The sequence below is a fragment of the Rhinatrema bivittatum genome, chromosome 4, assembly GCF_901001135.1.
Source record: "Rhinatrema bivittatum chromosome 4, aRhiBiv1.1, whole genome shotgun sequence".
NCBI classification, from domain to species: domain Eukaryota; kingdom Metazoa; phylum Chordata; class Amphibia; order Gymnophiona; family Rhinatrematidae; genus Rhinatrema; species Rhinatrema bivittatum.
Window position 1 is genome coordinate 32800055 of NC_042618.1, and position 22608 is coordinate 32822662.

At 47.4% G+C, this 22608-nt stretch overlaps 1 protein-coding gene across 1 annotated transcript in view; it reads left to right on the forward strand.

Annotated features, from left to right (window-relative positions):
• The window catches only part of CCNK (cyclin K), a 51767-nt gene extending 29628 nt beyond the window's left edge, over positions 1-22139 (forward strand). Inside the window, exons 8-11 of the mRNA XM_029597914.1 lie at positions 1715-1986; positions 10509-10542; positions 20255-20326; positions 20456-22139. Of these exons, the coding sequence (XP_029453774.1) occupies positions 1715-1986; positions 10509-10542; positions 20255-20326; positions 20456-21078 (1001 nt within the window). The 3' untranslated portion in view covers positions 21079-22139. The remainder of the gene's footprint in view (positions 1-1714; positions 1987-10508; positions 10543-20254; positions 20327-20455) is intronic.
• Positions 22140-22608: the final 469 nt, after the last annotated feature.

Sequence of the window (22608 nt, forward strand, 5' to 3'; positions counted from 1 at the left end):
AAACGCCACAAAGCGGTAGGGCTGGTAAAGGCAACCCACAAAAGCAAAAACAACCAAAGCCCCAACCAACCAGGGCTTGCAGGTCACCGAACCACATCCATAGTAGGCTAGTTCTGACCACCAGGCTGGAAAATACCTGGCTACGGTAAAAGAAGCGAGCACAGTCCCACATCAGCGAGGCGCGGCATCAGCTCCAGTCCCGTCCCCAGGGCCCGCCACGTGCAAGAGGGCCCGGGCCTCCTGGGGCGAAGTAAACCACTGCACTCCCGAGTCAGTAACCACTCGCAGGCGAGCTGGGAAAATCAAAGAGGCTCTCAAGCCCTGCGCCAACAGCTGTGTGCACACCGGGGCCATCGCCCTGCGCTGAGCTGCCACATTCGCTGAGAAGTCCTGAAAAATCAGCACCCTCTGGTTGTCATATTGAAGGGAGCGGCCCCGACGCGCAGCAGCCAAAATTTCTTGCTTGTGGGCGAAGTTTAAAATCTTCGCCACAACAACTCTGGGCTTTTCCGCCGCCGACCTCTTCACTCCCAGGCGGTGCGCACGCTCGATCCACAGCGGGCCCTGTGCAGTAGGCAAGGCGAGCTCCTTTACCAGCCAAGCTTCAAGGACAGACGGGAGGGCACGCTCGTCAATAGATTCCGGTAAGCCAATAAAGCGCAAATTTGACCGCCGCGAGCGGTTTTCGAGGTCCTCAATCTTCGTCGTATGCTTGGAGACCTCGGCTCGCAGCGCCGCCATCTCCGTTTGTAAGGTATGGAGGCCATCTTGGGCATCAGAAACCCGGCTTTCCAACTCGGTGCAGCGGCTCTCAAATTTGTTAAAATTGGCCGAAATATCAGCCACAGCCGAAGAGATCGTTTTGAGCTCGGGTCCCAGCGCCTCTATGACTGCAGATTTTATTTCTGCCAGCACCGGCGCCGAAATTTGGTCCATAGGCCCAGCCGCGGCAGCCATGATGGGCTCAGATGGTGCCGGCAGCACTTCTCTCCCCTTTTCCTTTGCAGCCTTACCAGCTCGAGTCGGCATGCCCAGAGAGCAACAACCAGAGAGAAATGTCAGCCGCCTCAAAAAAATGGTGTTGCACTGGTCGGATCAATGCAGATGGGGGTCGATTCAAGGGATCGGCCGCCGAGAGGGAAGGAATCACATCCTCCACCCTCAGTACACCACGTGATCCTCCTCCTTTTTTTTTTTTGTTTTGGTTTTTGTCTTTTTCACATAAATATCAATGAAGTAAAATGTATGTACATCTTACTATAGCTTTAGCTGTTGTGTAAAAGAGAAAAATTCTCTTCTCGGTCCCTGTTCTAGTTGCCTCACTTTACTTGTCAGTGTGAGGCCTGGCTGGCATCTTTTTTTTTTTTCCTTCCTTCCTCTGGTTGGGTTTTTTTGGCTTAGGAGTTCCTCCTTTCTCCTTCCAGTGATAGGATCCCGATGCCGTGACCTTGTTTGCCTACCTCCTGGGGAGTTTCTCTCTCTTTTTAAAAGCCGTCCTTCCATACGGTCACATTTGTGTAGAATTTGAATTGGACAATTGGGGTGACCAATGGATTTTCTAGCCACTGATGTCTCAGATTAAAGCCATGGTGAAAGAACAGTACATCGTACTGGTGGGGTCAGAAGAGGATTTTTTTTTTTTTACATTTTATTTTGTTGGTTTAGAATTCCCAGTGCTCCAAGTCTGAGGCACCTTTTTAACTTCTTGTTCTAGACATCTGCCATCAGATCCTGGATCTGTACTCTCAAGGGAAACAGCAAATGCCCCATCATGCCCAGCAGCAGCTCCAGCCCTCAGCACCACAGCTTCAGGTGCCACCGATCCCGGCAGTCATATCTCAGCTCCAGGGCTTGGAACCACCGCAGCCGCAAGCAAAGGAGTCCCAGGCACCGCCGCCGCAGCTACCGCCACCAGCACCAAGCCAGCAGCCATCCAAAAAACCCTCCCCTCAGCCCAGCCCTCCCAGACAGACAAAAAGGCCAGCGGTGAGTTGAACTGAACATCCCTGTCTTATTGTTTTGTTTTAAATCTGTGTACAGGCAGATTGCAGAAATCAGGAAATTATTGGTTGCATGCTGCTCAGACACTTAGAACCTTTGTAATCGTCTGCATTGTATTAAGGAGTTAAGGACACTTCTTGCTGTCTTAGGAAATATGTTCCTTCAGATATTTGACAGTTGCATCCAATGCTGTGGTATATAACAGTACAGTAAATGTTTAACCATTATTTTGAACCTGCTACGAGGCAGGAAAGGATTCCTTTAGTCTTCTGTCCATTGCTGGCTGGCCGCTGCATTCATCTGCACCATGGGGAGGTCGGTGGCAGCCTCTTGTAGGCTGCACAGCAGGCCCCTTAGCCTTCTTTCAACATCTGAGCCTCCTTCCACCAGGTAGTGCAGCTGCCAGGCACAATGAGACCAATATTCAAAAAAGGGAGCTTTTATATTTAGGCCCCCTAAGTTAGGTTCCTATTTTCAGCAGAACTTATCCTACGGTTTTTTGTGGGGTTTTTTTTGTTTTGTTTTGCGTTTTTTTTCAGCTGAAAATTCACATATTTAGGATCTTAACTTAGGGGCCCTAGATTTAGACTCCTAAGTTAAATGCCAGTTCTGGAAATCAGTACTAAACACCTAACTCTGCCTTTAGCCACCCACTTTTATTTATAGGGGCTTAAATGTAACGAAACTAGGAGCCTAAATTTCCTTATCCCCCTGCTAGACCAGCCTTCACAGTAGGGATTTTCTCCTCCACAGCTGGTGTAGACAGAGCATGCCTCCATGCCGTTTGATGTGATACTACTTCTCCTGTAAGGGGAGGCATCGTGGAGGCAGTCCCCCAGTAGCTCTCTCTCACAGCAGGTCTGGACAAGTGCTGTTCAGCGTCTCAAGTTACTAAACTTTCTGGCTGAAAGACCCCTCCTTGGCTCAGGAGCAGTGGGCCTTCCCCTGGTAGCCACAATTCCTGGGATGCTTGCTCTGGCTCAACTACAGTGAGATCCCTCAGGCTGTACCCCCAGTCCTCATGGGGGCTGGAGTGGCTGCTCTGATAGGGGAGGCAAAGTCCCAGAGGATAGACCAAAGTCCAGCACCAGGAATCTGAGGTGTCGGCACCTAGGGATTACCAAAGACACAAGTTCGGCAGCTCTGGCTACCAGCGAGCAAGGAAGTCTAAGACTTTGTTCTTTCGGGGAGCTAAGCATCCTAGAAGTGATCTCCCAGCATTGGCAGGCTCTAGCTGCTCACCCCAGTATCAGTCAGAGGGTCCCTCAGACTCTAGAACCCATGGGAGGTTGCCCCGGAGTGGATCCACATCACTTAGGACCACTGGGTACTCGAAGTGATCCACACAGGGTATGCCCCTGAATTAGCCAAGGCACTACCTAAAATGTTTATAGTCTCCCCCTGCTCTTCACCAGAGAAGGGGGCAACAATAGAGGCTACCTTAGCCAAGTTGTAAGGGCTACAAGCAGTATACCCTGTGGGCATGGGAACGTATTCTATTTACTTTGTGGTACGTAAGAAGGATGGCTCCTTTCGCCCAATGCTAGACTTCAAGGAGGTCAACAAGTAACTTAGGGTTCCATATTTCTGCAGGGAAACCCTAGCAGCAGTAAGAAACAGGGAGTTTCTCTCTTCCTTAGACCTAGCCAAAGCATACTTCCATATTCCGATAAATGAATCTCACCAGAAATTCCTACACTGCTGTGTACTGGGCAGGCGCTTCCAGTTTCATGCCCTTCCCTTTGGCATTGCGACCACACCAAGGATCTTCACCAAGGTGATGATGGTGGTACCAGCAACCTTGCACAGGCAAGGAATTCTGGTTCATCCCTACTTGGACGACTGGCTCATTCGGGCCAAGTCCACCCAGGAAAACACCAGAACCTCGATCACTGTAGTATGCCTGATGGAATGGCTAGGCTGGATGATAAATTCTATGAAAAACAGTCTCGAGTATGAGTTCCTTTATATCTCCAAATTAGGCTGACCTCCCCCATAGATTGTGGTCTAATGGATACTGTGATTTCATGATTTGGAAAATGTTTCTTTAAAACATATTTTACAAAGAAAAAATTATGTTTCTGAAGCAAAGTGGATTCTTTGTGTAAATTTTTATTTTGAAATTTCAATAAAAAATTGCAATCTTAAGCCCTCTTAGTCCCAGTTCTTTCCCCATACGAAAAGCTTCCAAGCCCAATCTGTTCACAACGGCCAGGACTACCTACATCTATTAGGCTTGAAGCCGGCAGCCATAGATTTGGTCCCGTGGGCCAGGGTGCATATGCATCCCCTGCAGGAATCACTGCTAACCAGATGGTCACCAATTTTGCTGAGCTACGACTAGCAGTTGCCCCTACAGCCATCAGAGGATGGCCTGAACTCGTGGACGCACCCTCCCAACCTGGCACAAAGGATACGTTTTTAACTGTGCTGGAATAAGTCATCTTGACCACAGATGCCTGCAGCATAGGTTGGGGAGCCCACTGCGTAGGCCAGACAATGCAAGGGCAGTGGGTCCAGCAGGGGAAGACTTGGCATTTAAATAGGTTGGAGCTACAGGTTATCAGGTTTGTTCTCAAGGTGTTCCTTCCTTAATAAGACAAGCCGGTCAGAATTCTTTCAAGACAATTCCACGGCAGTGGCCTACATAAACCGCCAGGGGGTCACTTACAGCCAAGCACAAGCTCATGAGATAACAGTGATATGTGACTGGGCAGAACTGAACCAGAGAGCCTGATAGCAACTCACATTGTGGGTACGTGCAATACCCAGGCAGGCTTCCTGAGTAGAAATAAGCTAGATAAAGAAGAATGGGAACTGAGCCAAGAAGCCTGCCTCGGGAGCAAATGGGGACAGCCAACGATGGACCTGATGGCATCCCAACACAACAAGAAGCCAAAAGACTTCTTCAGCCGAAGAGGAGAACCAAGCTCAAGCAGAATAAACATGCTGGTATGGCCTTCGCCAACTAGAGGCCTGTTGTGTGTGTTCCCATTGTGGCTGTTAATAGGGAAAACATTAGAAAGAATCAAGCAACCTTGACTATCCTAGTAACCCCAAACTGGCCAAGGAAAGCATGGTATGCGGGTCCGTCCCTGCGCCTCCCGGAGGGATGAGGCTCCTTGGCCAGGGCCCCATATTCCTAGAAGACCCAGCCTCATTTTGTCTTATGGCATGGCCCTTGAAAGGGCACGCCTGAACAGGAAAGGGTATCCCACCATGCTGAAGGCTAGGAAGTGGTCAAACATCTTTAACCTACATATGGTGCCTGTTCAAGATCTTCTGGATGAAGCCAAGACTTCCCTGTGGAGAGCAGAGGTCACCCACTTCCTGGAATTTATTCAACAAGGGCTAGAAAAAGCTCTCTGAGGGTGCAGATGGCAGCGAATCTCAGTATTTAGGAATCCAGTCAAAGGCGCCAGTGCAATGCACCCAGATATAGTATGTTTCCTTAAAGGTAAAGCACCTCGGACTGTCTTTCCACCCCCTGGTCCCTCTATGGGATCTTAACCTGGTTCTCAGGGCCTTGACAGGATCCTCCATTCAAGGGACTTAAGACAGGCATCACTTAAGAATCTCTCTCTCAAGGTGAATTTTTTTGTTGGCTAATTGCTCAGCAAGACTAACTTCAGAGGTACAGGCCCTCTCTTGTAGGAACCTGTACATTGTCTTCTCCAAGGGGGCGGTGATCCTCTGCCTGGTCGCTGCCTCTTTACCCAATGTTCTGTTGCCTTTTCACCTCAATCAATCACCTTGCCAGTCTTCAGGAAGGACAAATCAGGCAAGGGGGAGTCAGATTTACATTGCCTGGACATCAGGCAGACTTTACTATGGAAAACTCATTCAGGAAATACAACAGGCTGTACATATGATTCTCCAAGGACAATCAGGATGTTAGTTCTCATGTATGGGTGACATCAGATGGAGCCCCAATACAGAAAACTTATGTCAAAGTTTCTGGAACTTTAACTAGGCACGCCGAGTATGCTCAGCAAGCCCTGTACCACGTGTCCACGCAGGGTCCCTTTCTAGTCTCTCTTTTCCGCAGAGCTGTGAGCGAGCCCACTTTTGCCTGGTTTTGGTTTTGTGGAAAACTTTCCTTTTCTTGTGTTTTGTGAGGTTTTTACGTTATTCCATTGCCAGGTCCCTCACAGTGCCTCCCCAAAGTGTTCTAGACAGGATTTTTGACAATTCTGGTAAGGTTCCTTTCACAGTCAAATCCCATGGTGGCAGTGCCCACTGGCCATCAATGGCCGCCACCGTTTTCAGTTTGCGTCCCTTTTGTTTCGGCCGACATGGCCAAGTCCGGTTTTTGGCGATGCACCCAGTGCCCGAAGACCATGTCCATCACTGATCCACATGAGAGATGTATTCTCTACCTGGGGGCATCACATGACACCCGGGGTTGCTGCTTATGCGTCCAGATGACTCTGAAGGGAAGACTGCTTCGACGCAACAAGATGGAACAGCTCTTTGAGGTGAAGTCCAAGCCATCTGCATCGAAGGGCCAAGGAGCCACACTGATGGACACCTAGCCATCGACATCAACGGGACGGTAGGCCTCGGCAGCATTCTTGCGTGCTTCTATATGTGCCTTACTGCCCTCTATAAGACGTCAGTGTGCACAGTGCGTTGGCTCTGCGCATGCATTGTACGCTCAGTTTTAGTCGCACCTTTTGCGTTCACACATTTCTAAACGCTGGTAGTGCACCCAGGCCTTGACGCAGTTTGTGCATGTGTGTTTTGCGGGACTTACTTTTGGGGTGCCTAGTTTTTGTGCGCTTGAAATTTTTTCAGTGTGATCTGGCTGGATGCACATTCTCCGTCACCTGTGCACTGATGGCACTGGTTAACAAGAAACCTAAACACCTTTTTCTCTGTGTTGCCTGTCATTTGGGCATCTCAGCCTGACGTTTCCTCCAACCTGTGTCAGCACTGTTTACAGGCTCAGGAAGAGTTGTCTTCCTCTGATTTTGCTAAGCCTAGATCCTCCCAGCCATATGATGGTCTGATTTAAGGATTGGTCTGGAGGTATGCCGGATCTTGGAACTTCTTTGACTGGTTCCTCCGCTGGGGATGGCAGTTCAGTGAGTCCCACTCCAGTTCCTTCTGGATTTGGCCTGGATCCGGCTGTCTCTTCTAGGGTGGAGTTTTTTTTTCAAGTTTTGTAATCCTTTCTTCAGGCGCAGTTCTCAGCTTCGCCCACTCATGTCAGGTCGGACCCTCAGCCGGTGACCCCTCCCTCTTCCAGTCCTATGGTTAGGTGCCAGAGCATTCCTCTGTTCCTTGCGGGTAATCCCAACAGGAACCTAGATGGCACTGAGGCAGATCCTGATTCCCTGGAAGATGGGGAAATTCCTCCGGGATTTGAACCGTATTGGACCATGTTGCGGTTCTTTCATAGAGATGAACTACCAGCCCTGGTTTCCCAGACCTTGAAGATGGCTGGGTGTTCCTGGTGCAGATTCCATGTCTGAACCAAAGAAGAATCCCATTTTGGTTTCCTTGTGAAAAGCTTCTTGTTTTTTCCCTGTGATGGACTCCATTCAGGAATTGATTGATCTTGAATGGGGAGCCCCACTCCCTGGATCCAACAGTGAGGGAGCGTTTGTTTTCCCAAAGTGGATGCGCTGGTCTGTGCCATCTCTAAGCAGATGACTATCCCCTGTGGAGGGAGGAGTGACCCTGAAGGATGTGCATGATAGGTAGATTGAGGCTATCCCTAAGCAAGCCTTTGAAGCAGTGGTGATGACTTTACAGATAGCTTCTTGTTGCACCCTAGTGGCACGATCTTGTTTGCTTCTCTCTCAGGAAGTTGAGGGTCATGGAACCTGCTGCTGCCTTTTTAGCTGATGTGGGCTGCGATTTGGTCCGTACCTTGGCCAGAGGAGTGGCATCAGTGGTAGTGGCCAGGCATCAACTATAGTTATGACACTGGTCAGCTGACGCAGCCTCCAAGGCTAATCTTACGAAAATGCCCTGTAAAGGCTCACTTTTGTTTGGAAGTGAGTTGGAGAAATTGGCCAGTAAGTGGGGCGACTCTCCGGTCCCTCAGTTGCTGGAGGATAAGAAGCAGTTGCAGTGCCACTCTGGTATGAGGGATCGTCTCCTGGGTTCCAAGGGACAACCTTTCAGAGGGCCTGGCCTTACGGTAGGTCTGTCCTTTTGTCCCAGACAGCGCAAGAGAGGAGCAGGCTCGGAGGGGGCGGATCCTCCCGAGCTTCCCAATGAAGGTTTGCCGACCACCTTCTGGAACAAGAGATGGTAGGGGGTGCCTCATTCTCTTTTTATCAGAGGTGGGTCGAGATCACATCGGATCAGTGGGTCCTGGAGGTGATAGGAGAAGGATATGCACTGGAATTTCACAGTATTCCTCGTGATGTATTCATGGTGTCTCCTTGCAGAAGAAGTAGGCAGTGGAATCTACATTTCTAAGGCTCCTCCGGTTGAGGGCTGTGGTTCCAGTGCCTATGTCTCAAGAAAATATAGGGCGTTATTCCATTTTATTTTGTTGTGCCCAAGAAGGAAGGCTTCTTTCATCCCATCCTGGATCTCAAATGTATCAACCGTCATTTGAGGTGACTCATTTTCACATGGAAACCTTACTGACAGTGATAATGGTCATGCAGTCAGAGGAATTTCTGGATCTGTCCAAGGCCTACCTTCCTATTCCTGTCCTTTTGAAGCACCTTGAGGTTACCGGTTCCTTTGTGGAGTCTTAATTTAGTGTTCGAATTCTTGACGGACCCTACATTCCAACCGCTGCATAGCCTTTCCTTGCGGTTATTGTCCTTGAAGACACTGTTCCTGTTGGCTAGCTGTTCTGTGCATTGAGTTTCCGAGCTGCAGGCCTTGTCTTGCCGGGAGACATTCCTTCTGGTGTCTCCAGGGGCGTTACAGCTGCGTACTGTTTTATCCTTCTTTCCCAAAGTGGTGTCGGACTTTATTGAATCAGTCAATTTCTTTGCTGTCCCTGGCTAAGGTTATGGATGCGGAGCAGTATCTGCTCCTGCGTCCCTTGGATGTCGAGATTTGTGCAGTATCTGGAAGTTTCTGAACCTTTCCGAAAGACTGATTGTTCTTCATGGTGGAAGGAAGCAGGGTGAACCAGCTTCGCAAGCTATTATAGCTCACTGGATTAAGGAGGTAGTCACAGCCACGTATGTGGATGCTGAAAAGCCGTTGCCTACTCGGGTTAAGACTCATTCCACTAAGGCTCAGGCAGTATCATGGGCAGAGGTTAGATTGTTGTCTCCTGTCGACATTTGATGAGCTGCGTCGTGGTCCTCCTTACATACTCTTTATCGTCTGGATATGCAGGCTCGGGAGGACGCAGCCTTTGCACACACGGTGTTGACTGGACCGCGGGCAGCCTCCCGCCCTACTCGGGGGTAGCTTTGGTACATCCTACTGGTCCTGAGTCCATCTGTCTTAGTGTAGACAGTTGGACTCAGGTTCCCACCCTCGGCTGCCGAATGATTGTGCCAGTGGTCTTCCTGTGGGGCTACATGTTCCAGATTATCCCCTCCAACCAAAACCATTCGCCTAGTTTCGACCAGGGTCCGAGCTTTTTCTCTAGCAGGTCCAAACATTTGGAATAGCCTTCCCACAGAACTCAGGTTGGAACCATGCCTACTGACTTTTAAAAAAAAAAACTTAAGACTTGGCTGTTCCGATTAGCCTTCTCGGATCCTTCAGACTCACAATAATCTACCATCCTACTCACGAGCCATGGAACCATGCCTCTCCGTGAGATGCCTCTTATCCAATACCTCCGCAATTAAACTTTCTTGCTCGAACTGAGCTCATTATGACTTTTGAGTTTTAAGTTACTGCCCTGCTCGGGCCTTTTTTACTCTATTTACTTCCAAGCTGTAAAGCCTCCAAGTTTATAGTCCTTGTTCAATGTAACTTTCTTGCTCTCTTTCTGATTATAACTTATTGTTCCGTTTTTTGTTACAAGTTTCTATCCCTCGTTCGATGTAAACCGATCTGATATGGTATTCAACCATGAAGCTCGGTATAGAAAAAATGTGAAATAAATAAATAAATAAATAAATTACTGGTAAGTGTTCTTCCAATCCCTAGATTTTGGTACATATATTCCTTGCTTGAGTTCAGTGTTTCTGGTTGGTTGAGTACAGTAATGGTTGACTCTTGATTTAAAAAAAAAAAAAGTTTTTGCTAGTTTGGCAGGCTGGTGTCTCTGCAGGAGTATATATATACTGTGACATCAGCTTGCTCCTTCTCCATCTGCTGGCAGGGGAGCATAACCCACTGGTCCTGGGTCCATCTATCTACACTAAAGAAAATGTAATTTTCTGATAAGTAGTAATGTCTCCATTCTGATCTATAGTTCAAGGTTCTGTTCTTCGGTGTCCACGTGTGCTGTCTTCAATGTGAAAGTTGACAATGATGGTGCACCAGTTTTCTGTGTTTGGCTTTTTTTCTTTGTTTTGCTCATGTTTCCAGATTTAATAGAATTTTTTTTATTTTTCAAATTTCAGGCAGTTTCCCCTAAAGAAGAAAGCAAAGCAGTAGGTAAGTAACTTTCTTTTATGTTTTCTGTAATTGGAAGAGAGAAGAGCCAGTTGTATTTCCAGAGTTCTTGGTTCTTTTCTTGAAAAGGGAAGATGTGGCTTGGAGTTTTGGATGGTGTCTTGTCCAGCCTTGAAACTGAAGAACGTGTTTTGATGTTGTTGTTGTTTTATTATACTGCGGCAGTGATGTCAGCCAACTTGATTTCCCACAATACTGTCACCGTTAAGTTGTTGCTGGCACACCGCTGCTACCTCAGAATCCACTTGCCTCTGGGTGGGGTATTACTATGGTTGGTCTGCACAATAAGCTTTCTTAACTTCGAAGCTGAGTTCTTCTCTTGCAGTATATTACAATCTTTGTTGGTAATCCATGACCTTTTTTCAATAAGACATATCCTGATTGCATACTGGGAAATAACTAGTCGCATGGATGTGGCATTTTAGTGCCTTTTTTTTTTTGTAAATATATCTTTTTCTAGTCCTGGATTTTATTACCAGAGGTACCTACTCCCTAGTTTCCTCCTCATTCAGTAAGACCAGGCCAGACAGGTAATGCTTACCGACTAGCAGATGCTGACACACTAACAAGTTTGCTGATGTCACCCCTCGTATCTGTGCTGACCTCAGCCTGCTAGTATTCTCAGTCTCCAGCAGATGGTATTTGAGCAATCCCTGCTATGAACTGAGACCTGATTAGGCTAGAGGAAATGTGCTGGTAGCAGACTGCTCCTTCTGAGGAGCATTGTCTAGCGGGGGCAGAGGGAAGTGCAGATAAATTGTCTGTTCAGGCAGCTTCTGAGGTGAAAGATTGGTCTCCCTCCCTTAGTTGAACATGGGTCTGAGCGTCTACCGGTTCCCTTTTGTCTTGTCTTATCTTCCTGCCTGTAAAAGAGATGACAAACAGGGAAGATAGCATTACCTGCTTTTTGCTCCTGGTTCATAAAGTTTAAAAAAAAATAAATCTTGAGGCATTTAGTACAGGCGACAGGTCCTGGGCAATATTGGGGGTGAGTGAGGTGTTGTCCTGGCCCATGATGGTGGGATTTGATGAGAGAGCATGGCCACTTCCTTGGAGTATGGGAAAAAGTCTCTGCTCTTTAGTAATTGGACAAGGTGGGAGTGGACAGGAAAGCAGTGCTGCACATGTTTGGGGATATCGAGGGACCAAGTCACATCAGCAGTTTTGGTGTTTCAGGTGGGGAGAGGGAGGAGATCGGGTTGGCAAGACCCTCCAGGCAGCATGTTCCCACAGTGGCAGGAATGATGGATATTTTGGCAGCCCGGGAAAGTATCATGGAACAAGAGGCTCCTGTTCTAAGCCCTGTGGGGCAGGAAGCCAGCAGTGTTGCATTGTAGGCAGAGGATGCTAGGGAGCTTGTGCTGATACCCTCTCCTTTTGAAGCCTCTTCGATGGCCTGGGCAGCCATGTCAAAAGAATTTGTGATGAATGCAGTGTGTGTTTACGGTGGGGCAGAGTTCAGTTCAGTGATCCACCCTGGGATTTGCACCTTAGGGCAAAAAAAGACCTAGGAAGATAGAGGACATGGAGGAGGAGGATTTTGGGATCCTGAGGAATGCAGGCAACGAGGAACTGGAATAAGGGGAATATTCTCCAGATTTGGAGGATACTTCCTCTAGGGCCCATCTTTTGCAAAGAGGAGCTCACCCTGATTACTCACTCTCTTTAAGACTGAATATTTCAAAGGAGGGGCAGGACAGGGATCCTGTTATGGCTAGCCTTCCCTTGCCTTTCCACTGCATAAGATGATGCAGGATCTGATTGACATAGAATGGATCTCCCCTGAGGCAGACTTTTTAAGGGCAATCACTCTTGGGCTAATTTGTATCTCTTGGTGCTCCAAGCAAGGGAGAAGCTTCATTTTCTAAGGACGAAGACCCTGGTTTATTCTGTCACTAAGCAGCCAACAATCCCAATGGAGGGTGGTGTAGCTTCAAAGGATGCACAGAACAGGAAAACTGTGGCAGTTTTGAAGCAGGTGTTTGAGGCTTCTAGTATGGCACTGTAAAGTGCAGCTTGTATTGGTATTATAGCCAGGTCAGAGTTGCGTTTATCACCATGACTTCAGATTGTGGGAGAGATTTTCCACTTCGAGCCAGGAGAGGCATACCTCATGCATGTTTCCTTTGATTTAGAAGTATGGTCTCAATAACTGAGGCTAGAAAGCTTCTTTTGGTTGCATAACTGGTCAGCGAATTCCATCTCTAAATCCAGTTTGACAAAGCTCCCCTTCAAGGGCACATTTGTTTCGATAGGAGTTCAAGAAGATGGCTAAGGCATGGGGGAATTCTTAAGACCCCAGACTGCCTGAAAATAAGCCGAAAGGAGATGGCCATTTGGTTCACTCTTTTCCATAATTGTTTTGGGGATTCCATGAGGTCAAAGCTGGTCAGAGGTCCTGTTCTTTGGGCATTTTCAGTCCTTTCGAGCTACAAACAAAGGTGGTAAGGAAGAATCCACTGGATCTTCTTGATCCTCTCCTGCTTCCCAATGAATCTTTGGGGACCCAGTCTGATTTCAAGAGCTAGGCAACCACCTCTTTCTTAATTTTATCACGTTGAGTCCAGATTACTTCAGATCAGTGTGTTTTGGATATTATAAAAGGTTACATGCTGAAATTTTCTCAGCTGACTTCAGACGCTTTTCTGGTTTTTCCTTGTTGCTCGTTCAGAAAGAGAGCGTCAATAAGGGGGATGCTTCAAAGGCTTCTAGCTTTAAAAGCAGTTGTATCGGTCCTAAGAGCCTAGCGGGAAGACAGATTGTATTGTCCCATTTTAAATCTGAAGCAGGTCAACAAATGATATCTCATTTCCAAATGAAGATGTTGGCTTGTTATGATGGTTCAGTGGGGCGAATTCCTGATGTTCTTGGATCTAATGGATGCCTATCTGCACCTTTACAATTGGGGTGTGTTTATAAAAAGCTTCATTTTGCAAGGCAAGGGGGCATTTCCAGTTTTCAGGCACTGCCCTTTGGTTTGGCCATGGCTCCAAGCACCACCTTGAAGAACAATGATGGTGACAGCCGTGCTGCAGAAGGAAGGCATTTTGATGCACACTTATCTAGACGATTGGCTTATAAGAGTGAAGTCAGAGTGGGAGAGTTCTGCAGCCACCAACCAAGTGATAGTGTTATAGGATGGCATTGGGTGGTGAATTTTTCCAAAAGCAATTTAAAGCCATCTCAGACCCTAGAGTATTTGACACCACTTTCGATTGTGTGTTTAACAGAGCAACAAATTCAGAAAAATAAAATCATGATCCCATTCTTGGAGCCACACTGTTCCCAGCGGTGGATGTCAGCAGCCTGGAGAAGAAGCTTTATTTTATTTTATTTTTTTTCTGCATTTGAGAAGCAAATAGTAACAGCAGCATGGCAGGTGCCACTACAGGAGCAGCAGGCATACCGCATACAGCAGAGTTCTCAACATGGCGCCAGGCAGCCTGCACGGGAATTGGCTCCGATATCTGCTGCTTGTCACATGAGGGCAATCAGTCCTAAAGTGACCCTCTGCTTGTGTCGGAGGTATTTGGAGGCACAGGGAGCAGTGCTTCCGGGGAGTTTACCCCTGCAAGGGAGGGTCTAGGTGTGAGAGCAAGAGCCGGGAGAGACTGGCACCCGGGGAAGGGGGATATAGCAGCTCCTTCCTAGGTGGGAGAGGAGCTTGCCCCTCCTCTGTTACAGCCAATTTCTTCTATACCCACAAGGAGGTGATTTTGTCAGTCTCCCTGCTCCTGGGCATGGACCTTTCAGCCCTGTCTTTGGTTGCATTTTTTAAGAGCTTACAGTTCTTTTGCAAGGGGCAGGACAACTTGCACTCAAGTGCCCGGTGGCAATCTCGCCCCAATTCACCTTCCTAGAGCAGCGAGAAATGAGTGGTCCCGGCCTCTTCTCTGTCCAGTCATACTAAGCGGAGGGAGGATAAGGGGAAAGAAAACGAGGCGGACTCTTGGAGTCTGGTTCCTCTATGGCAGATGCCATGGAGGTGGCGTTGGAAGAGGGCGAGATTCCCCCAATGTGGGGAGACACAGAACTATGCTGAGATTCTTTCATCAGGGAGAGCTCTCTGGGATGATCTCACAGACGCTAAAGGTGCTAAGCTGTGATGGGACTGCTTCGGATATGGCTAAGGCGCAAAAGAAACATCCTGTTATGGTGAGTTTGCGTAAAGCTTCCTGTTTTTCACCCTATCCACGAAGCACTGCAAGAACTGATAGACTTGAAGTGCTCCAGAGGCAAATTTTAAAGAGGGACAGTCCTTTGTGGGTATTTAGTCCCTAGACCCTAAAGAGAGGGACCAGTTGTGTCTTCCAAAGTTAGATGCACCGGTGTGCTCAGTGTTGAGATGGGCCACCATACTGGTGGAAGGTGGAATAGCCCTGAAGAATGCCTGAGACCAAAAGATTAAGGCTATTCTGAAACATGCCTATGAGGAGATGGCCATGAATTTGCATATTTCCACTTATGTTGGATGGCAGTGTGAGCCAGTTTGCATTTGACCCAGGAGGTTCAGGAATTGTTGGGAGACAGTGCCTTTTACTTAGAGCCAGGGGTTGTGTTCCTTGAAGATGCTGGTTATGATTTGGCATGTACAATAGCTTGGGAAGTTGCTTCAGTGATAGCAGCTATACGCCTACTTTGGCTGTGAAACTGGTTGGCTGATACCATTTCTAAGTCAAATCTCCTGAAGTTACCCATAAGGAGTCACCTATTATATGGGGACAAGTTAGAAAAGATGGTGAATTGGTGGGGAGATTTCAAGGTTCCTCGGTTGCAGGGAATAAAAAGTTGTCTCCCCGCTTCTCCTGCTCAAGGGGGCGTTTTTTGACTTGCTTCAGTTTCAACTGTCCAGAGGTTCTGGAAGCCAGAGATTTCAATATTGTGGAAGGACCTAGTCCTTTCGATCAAAGAAGCCTGGTAAGGACAGAAGCTCTGGTTCTGGAGCAGCCCATTCTTTGCAACAAAGCTTTGGGGGACCATCCTTCAGTGCTGGAGCAAGGGGGCTGTCTGTCTCAGTTTTATCTAAGATGGGCCCAACTCACTTCTGACCAATGGATGTTAGAAGTAGTGAGAGACAGATACACGTTTTGAGCTTATGCGACCACTTAGATGCTTTTATGGTTTCCCCATGCAACTCTCTCAAGAAGAGGGCTGCCATACATTCCACCTTGCAGTTGCTGATTGCATTGAAGGCCATGGTTCTGATCCAAAGAAACAGAAAGGTATAGGCCGTTTTGTCCCATTTTGGATATGAAAGGGGTTGAGTGACCCACTTCAGGATGCAGACCCTGTGGTTGGTGATCATGGTGGTTCAGAAGGGAGAGTTTCTCACTTCGCTTGATCTGACAGAGGCCTATTTGTATATCCTGATCCACAAAGAGCATCGGTGTTCTTTGCGCTTCACAGTACTAGGATGCCATTATTGGTTCCAGATGATACCGTTTGGCTTGGCCACAACACCCAGAACCTTTTCCAAGGTGATGGTGATGGCGGCAGCTCTTTGCAAGGAAAGCATCTTAGTTCACCCGTATCTAGATAACTAAGGCCAAGTTGGAAGCAAGAGAGCCATGCAGTGTTTCGCAGCATAGTCCAGCTGATGCAGGAGCTGGGATGGGTGGTAAATTTTAGTCAAGAGCAGGCTAAAACCCTAACAAGTTCTGCAGTATCTAGGTGTACAGGTCGATACGGCTCAGGCTAAAGTATTTCTTCTGGAACAGCGTATCCAGATTTGGGAACCAGTCTGGGCTCTGCAGATAATACACCGTTCAGTTTGGACATACCTACAGACAGGCTGAATATATGTAACACTAGAGATAGTCCTGAGGGCATTTGCTTCAAAGATCCTTGTTGGCCTGGTGGAGTCCTCAGTCCCAGGAGTACGGTCTATGGCTTTCTTTGCCACCAGAGGTGAAACAGAAGTTGCTCTGGTGTATGCAGAGGGTTCATGTCAGCAAAGAGGTGGACTTGGAAGTGCCCAATTGGATAGTGGTCATGACAGATGCAAGCTTCCAAGACTGAGGAGCCCACTGCCAGGAGTTAATAACTCGGGGACAGTGGTCTCCAAAGGAGATGGTGTGGTTCATCAAACGATTCGAGGCTTGGGCGATTCGACTAGCATTCTTGAGGTTTGCGGACTGGCTGACAGGGAAAGCAGTGCAAGTGATGACTGACAGCACCTCGGCGGTCGCCTACATAAATCAAGGAGAGAAGCGGAGTCAACAGGTCTCTCTGGAAGTGGATTTGCTGCTGCCTTGTACGGAGCAGCATCTTCAGGCACTGTCTGCCTCCCATATCGAAGGGTTTGAAAATGTTTGGGCAGACTATCTCAATTGATACACATTGGACCCGGGAGAATGGGAGCTGGTGCACGAGGCTTTTTAGGTCATAGTTTCTCGTTTGGGATAGCCTTGCCTGGATCTGATGTTGAACTGCATGAATGCAAAGGTGGATTGTTTTGACAGTCACAGGAGTGGCGCTCAGGGGTCAATGGTACTGGTTCAGTCATGGCTAGAGGACCAAGTTGCTTTGTGTTCCTTTCATTGCCCATGATAGGCAGGTTGCTGTAGAAGGTGGCATAGCATCCAGGCTTGGTGCTGACGGTGGCCCCAGAGTGGCCACGAAGGCTGTGGTATGCCGATCTTCAACATCTTCTGGAGGGCAAACCATTGAGGCTGCCAATACACAGGGATCTACCTCGGCAGGGTCCACCTCTTCACGAAAACCCGGCTCAGTTTTGTCTTATGGTTTGACCCTTAAGAGGGCTTGGTATTCGTTGGCCGAGGTAAGCCCTTTGGTGCGAGCATGTAAGTTTGTACTACTCTGACCTATATTAGAGACTGGCAGATTTTTGGAAACTGTTGCCAAGAGCAGTCGTGTCTTCTCTCTAAATTTAGGAAAGTCTTCAGGAAGGCCTGGTTAAGGGATTGGATCTGAAAATGCTAAAGTGCAAGTGGCAGCGTTGGCCATGTGCAGGGGAGACTTTCTTCTCACCCAGATTTGAGGGGGGTGAAGCATATTTGGTGGTGGTTGTGTATTGCAGTGCCCCTTTCAGATCTGAATTTGGTGCTGTCTTTTTTTTTTTTGTGGGTCCCACTTGGGTGCCTTTCTTTACGATTACTGATCATGAATAAAGTGTTCCTGGTTGCAATTTATTCAGGACTGCAGAGCTGTCATATAGGGACCCTATTTTGGGCATGACCCTGGATGGGGTGCAGATTAGAACCATGCCTTTTATTTCTTGCCAAACATGGTTTCAGATTTTCACATGAATCGGTCTGTTTCCTTACCATCTTTGGATAAGGATTTGGATGTGCAGGAATTTCGGCTTCTGCATCCTTTTAATGTGCATCTGTTGCAGTTCAGACTGACATTTTCTCCATGGTATCAAGAAGGGTGAAGCAGCTTCTCGCGCTACAGTGCCTTGTTGGAGTAAGGATATGGTGACTGCAGCCAATGTGGATGCAGGGAAACCTTTGGTGAAACAGGTTAAGGCTCATTCTACCTGAGCAGAATTGATGTTGGTCTCTTCAGCAGAGATCTGGTGAGCAGCAATGTGGTAGTCTTTGTATACCTTTTCCCAGCATTATCGAGGGGAGACATCTTTTGCCAGGGCAGTTCTGACGATAGCACAGGCAACCTCCCACCCTTCTGGGGACTAGCTTTGGTATATTGAATTTGTGTGGACTGGCCTGCCTATATGAAAAGAGGGGACATTTTCTTCTTACCTGAATTTCCTTTCCTCTAGGATAGGCAGGCCAGTCCACACTCGCCTGAGGCTGCCTTGTTGTATTTTGGTCTGTTTTCTTTGCTTGCTCCTTCGAAGTATTTATTAAGACAGAATGAGGACCTATGAGCCCTTTTAGGTTTTGTGCAAGATCTGGTAAGTGTTTACCTTCAGCAGGAAAAATGTTTTCTTTGTGTACTTTTACTGCTGAGACCAGGAAGGAAAAAAAATGTATCAGTTGGCATTAATGATGATTAAAGTTTGAGTTGTTCACTTGTCCACAGTTGGTTTTTGCAGAAATGCTGGCAGGCTGATGCCTGTGCAGGACTATAAGTTAGTGATCTCCATCTCCATTTGCGGGTTGGAGTGCACTTGTGTGGACTGGCCTGCCTGTCCTGGAAGCGAGAAAATTATCAGGTAAGAAGTAATTTCACTTTTGGCTTGGTGGATGGATTCCAGAAATTTGTAGAATGGAATAGAGCTCGAGACTCCAAACTGGGTGATGGTGATGCCAGTCTTTCTAATTGTGGTGCTCTTTGCATGGGCAAATGGCTCGAGGACTGTGGTTGAAGGTGGAGTCCAAGTGGTCAGTCAATTATTTGGAGATGAGGACCATTCGTTTTACCCAATTGCTCAAGGGTCAGGGGTCAGATTGGCATTGTCAATGTCAGACAATGTCACGGCAGTGATATGTAATCAGCAGGGTGACATGAAGAGTCCTTAGGTGTTGGGGTAAATGAGTTTGTTGCTCCTCTGGGTGGAGAAGAGTCTTCAAATGATCTCTACACTTCACGTTGCAGGAATGGACAGCATTTAGGTGGATTATCTCAGCAGGAACATAATCAATCCCAGGGAGTAGCCCTTGACTCAGGGGGCATGCAAGCAGATTGTTCATCGATGGGACACCCTTCATAGATTTGGCAACTGCAGCAGGAAAATGCAGCGGGGGGAGTTGGGTCTGGATGCCTTGATTCAAATCGTGGTTCTCGAATGTGATGGTGTTTGCTTTCCCACCATTTCCCCTTAATAGGAAAGTTGCTGCAAAGGATTTCAGGCCAGTGGGAATTGGTTGACTTGGTGGCTCTCAACTGGCTACAACACCCTTGGTATATGGACCTCACCCAGTTGTTGGATGGTCCTCCTCAGTGACTTCAACATAAGATTCTGCTTTCCCTTGCAGCTTGACCCTTGAGAGGGCATGATTGAGCAAAAAAGGTTACTCTGGCAATGGTGGAGACTCTCTCGAAAGCTAGGAAAGCTTCAACCTCCCCGGCTTATGTAAGAAATGTGAGAGTTGGTTTTCTCAGCAGCAAGTGGCACCTAGGGCCATGTATGTGCTTGTGTCCAAGAGGGTCTGGCAGAAGGGCTGGTGCTTAATCCCTTGAAGGTTCAGGTTGCAGCAGTAACCTGTTCCAGATGCTGCGTGTTTGGTAGAAACTTGCCTTATCCAGATGTTGCTCCATTCCAGAGAAGGGTTATGCCCGTTAGGCCACTGGGGAGCAATCCCTTTCTACCTTAGGACCTGAATATGGTTTTGGCCTTTCTGATCAGCTCTCAATTTGAGCCTCAAGTGGATTTTGTTCAAGATGCTAACCCTGAAGGTGGCTTTTCTGGTGACTTTGTTCAGCTAGATGAATTTGAGTTGCAAGCCATTCTTGGTGATCACTAAAGGTATGGTGCTTTCCTTTCTGCGCTATATTTTTTCAGGTAAGAATACGTTTCTCCTTTTATCTATATTGCAAGACTTCCCTAAGTGTGTTAGTGAAGATGGAGTTTATTTACCAGCATTGTTTTTAAGGTGATAGTGTTTTTGGTTGTTTGCTTCCCACAGCGTAGTTAGTTTTGCTTGAAGTGTAAGTGAGCAGTGGCAGAAGAAATGCCATTGTCCTGAAACTGAGAAGCTTATGTGAAACTGTTGAAAGACCATGTCAAATGTCTTACGGGCATAAATCCTATTTTTTATTTTTGCAGAACCTCCGCCATCTAAAATTCCCAAAATTGAAGCACCTCATCCACCAATACCACCTGTACACCCCCCACCAGGTGAGTTTTACAAGAGCTTTTATAGCTATGTCCCTTTTGGTAACAGACCATCTGAAGCTAGCACTAATCAGAGCTTCACTAGTGCATCCATGGGTCATAATAGTAATGAAGGTGACTTGTTCCTTACAGAGCGCAAGCCTCCGTTGGTGACTACCGCTGCTGTTTTGGGAGAAGGAGATCAGATCGGCACAAGTGAGGCTGCAGATCTGACCAAGATGCAGATTCCTCCTCCCTCTCATCCTGCCCCAGTACACCAACCTCCCCCTCTGCCTCATCGCCCACCTCCGCCCCCACCAACCAGCTACATAACAGGGATGTCTACCACCAATTCCTACATGTCTGGGGAAGGTTACCAGAGTCTGCAATCAATGATGAAGACCGAGGGACCCTCTTATGGAGCATTGCCACCAGCATATGGTCCCCCAGCTCATCTCCCATACCATCCTCATGTGTATCCTCCCAACCCTCCCCCTCCTGTTCCACCTCCACCTACTTCATTTCCCCCACCCAATATTCCTCCTCCTGCTCCAGGTTACCCCCCTCCGCCTACATATAACCCTAACTTCCCCCCGCCACGCTTGCCTCCTACGCATGCAGTTCCTCCCCACCCGCCACCTGGCATAGGACTGCCACCAGCTACCTACCCCCCTCCCTCTGTTCCTCCTGGGGGACAGCCCCCAGGACCACCTCCAATCCCACCACCTGGCATGCCACCGGTAGGAGGTTTGGGGCGTGCTGCCTGGATGAGATAGCATGAGACACTGGTCTGTAAGTACTTTAAATGGCAGCCCTAGCCAAGAACAAACTATTGGAAAAGTAGGGAGGCCTGCAAACTTCCAGATATCACTCTGAACCAAAAGCCTAATTTTGAAGTGGTTTAACTTCCTGCAGTATTATTACTAATGACATAGAGTCTGGGTAGTGGACAAGCTGTTGAAATTGTTTTAACAGGATCCAGTTCAAATGCAGCTCAGGATGTGCATCTCCTCTTAAAGGCAAAATCTAAAGCAGGCCCTTCCCTTGTTACTGTACACTAAGAAGGAATAGTAACCAGCCATATTGGTTTGGTCATATTAAAGGTAAATAAATATCCGTCCCCCAGGGGAGCTAGTCGGAGATTTGAGATCAGCTGTTTCAAAAGGCGCCATGATCAGCATGACATATCTAGCTTAATCACAGAGCTGCATGCTAGGTAAGACCATTTATTTATTTATTAAATTTATATACCGGAAGTTCCTGTATAGTATACATATCACCCCGGTTTACAAGGAACCATAACTATCGCTTCATTTAGCGGTTTACATTGAACATTTACATTGAACATAATTAATCTGAGAAACAGAATAGGATATAATGTTGCTAAACAGTTAAATAACATGCGGGTTAATAAGTAAATAAGTGAGTAAATAACATTGAACTTAATCCAGGTAACAGGATAAAATATAGTATTGCATATGCTTAAGTACAGTTAAGTATAGATTTCTTCAGGGAGTTATATGCTGGGGAAAAAACGGAGGATATGAAATGTCTTTTTTTACCTCCCTCCCCCATGATCAGCAAATCTTACCTCCCTCCCCCATGATCAGCAAATCTTACCTCCCTCCCCCATGATCAGCAAATCAAAATCAGTTTGGGCATTGTTTGCTTTGCTGATAAGGTTGTGGAATGTACCAGGCAAACACTGTATGTTTTACCTTTCTTTACAGTTTCTGTAAATAGTTTTATTTTTGTTTGTTAGTTACTCTTCATGCTAAGATCATTGGAGTTGCTGGGACTGCTTTGTTCCCAAATAAAATGGTATTTCTGAAATTCATGGCTTGATTTGGTGTGTGTAATGAGTGTAGCTGAGCAAAAAGGAGTAGACAGGGTACAGAGGCCCCTGCAATGAAGAAATAATTCATTTTCCTAGCGTGTAGCAGATGGACTCAGGACCAATGGGTATAGTGTACTCCTGCTAGCAGTTGGAGACTGATCAGATTTCAATCTGACGTCAGCCCCTAGTACATATACCCCTGCAGGAAGTGCAGCTCTTCAGTATTTTCCGTCTCCTCCATAGCAGTTAGGGACTATCTGCACGCTCTCACAGCATTAGAACCAAATTCAAAGAAGAAAACCAAATTTTAAAGAAGAAACTTACCTGAAGACGAGCCCCGCTCTTCTGTGGTGATACCCTCGGGTCCCTCCCCTAGTTGAGATTCCCGAGGTGATTTCCGTGGTCCCTCGGAGGTAAGCCTCGGTCCGGCGGCCGAATCACAGCAAGGACCTAGCCCCCGATCCTCTGG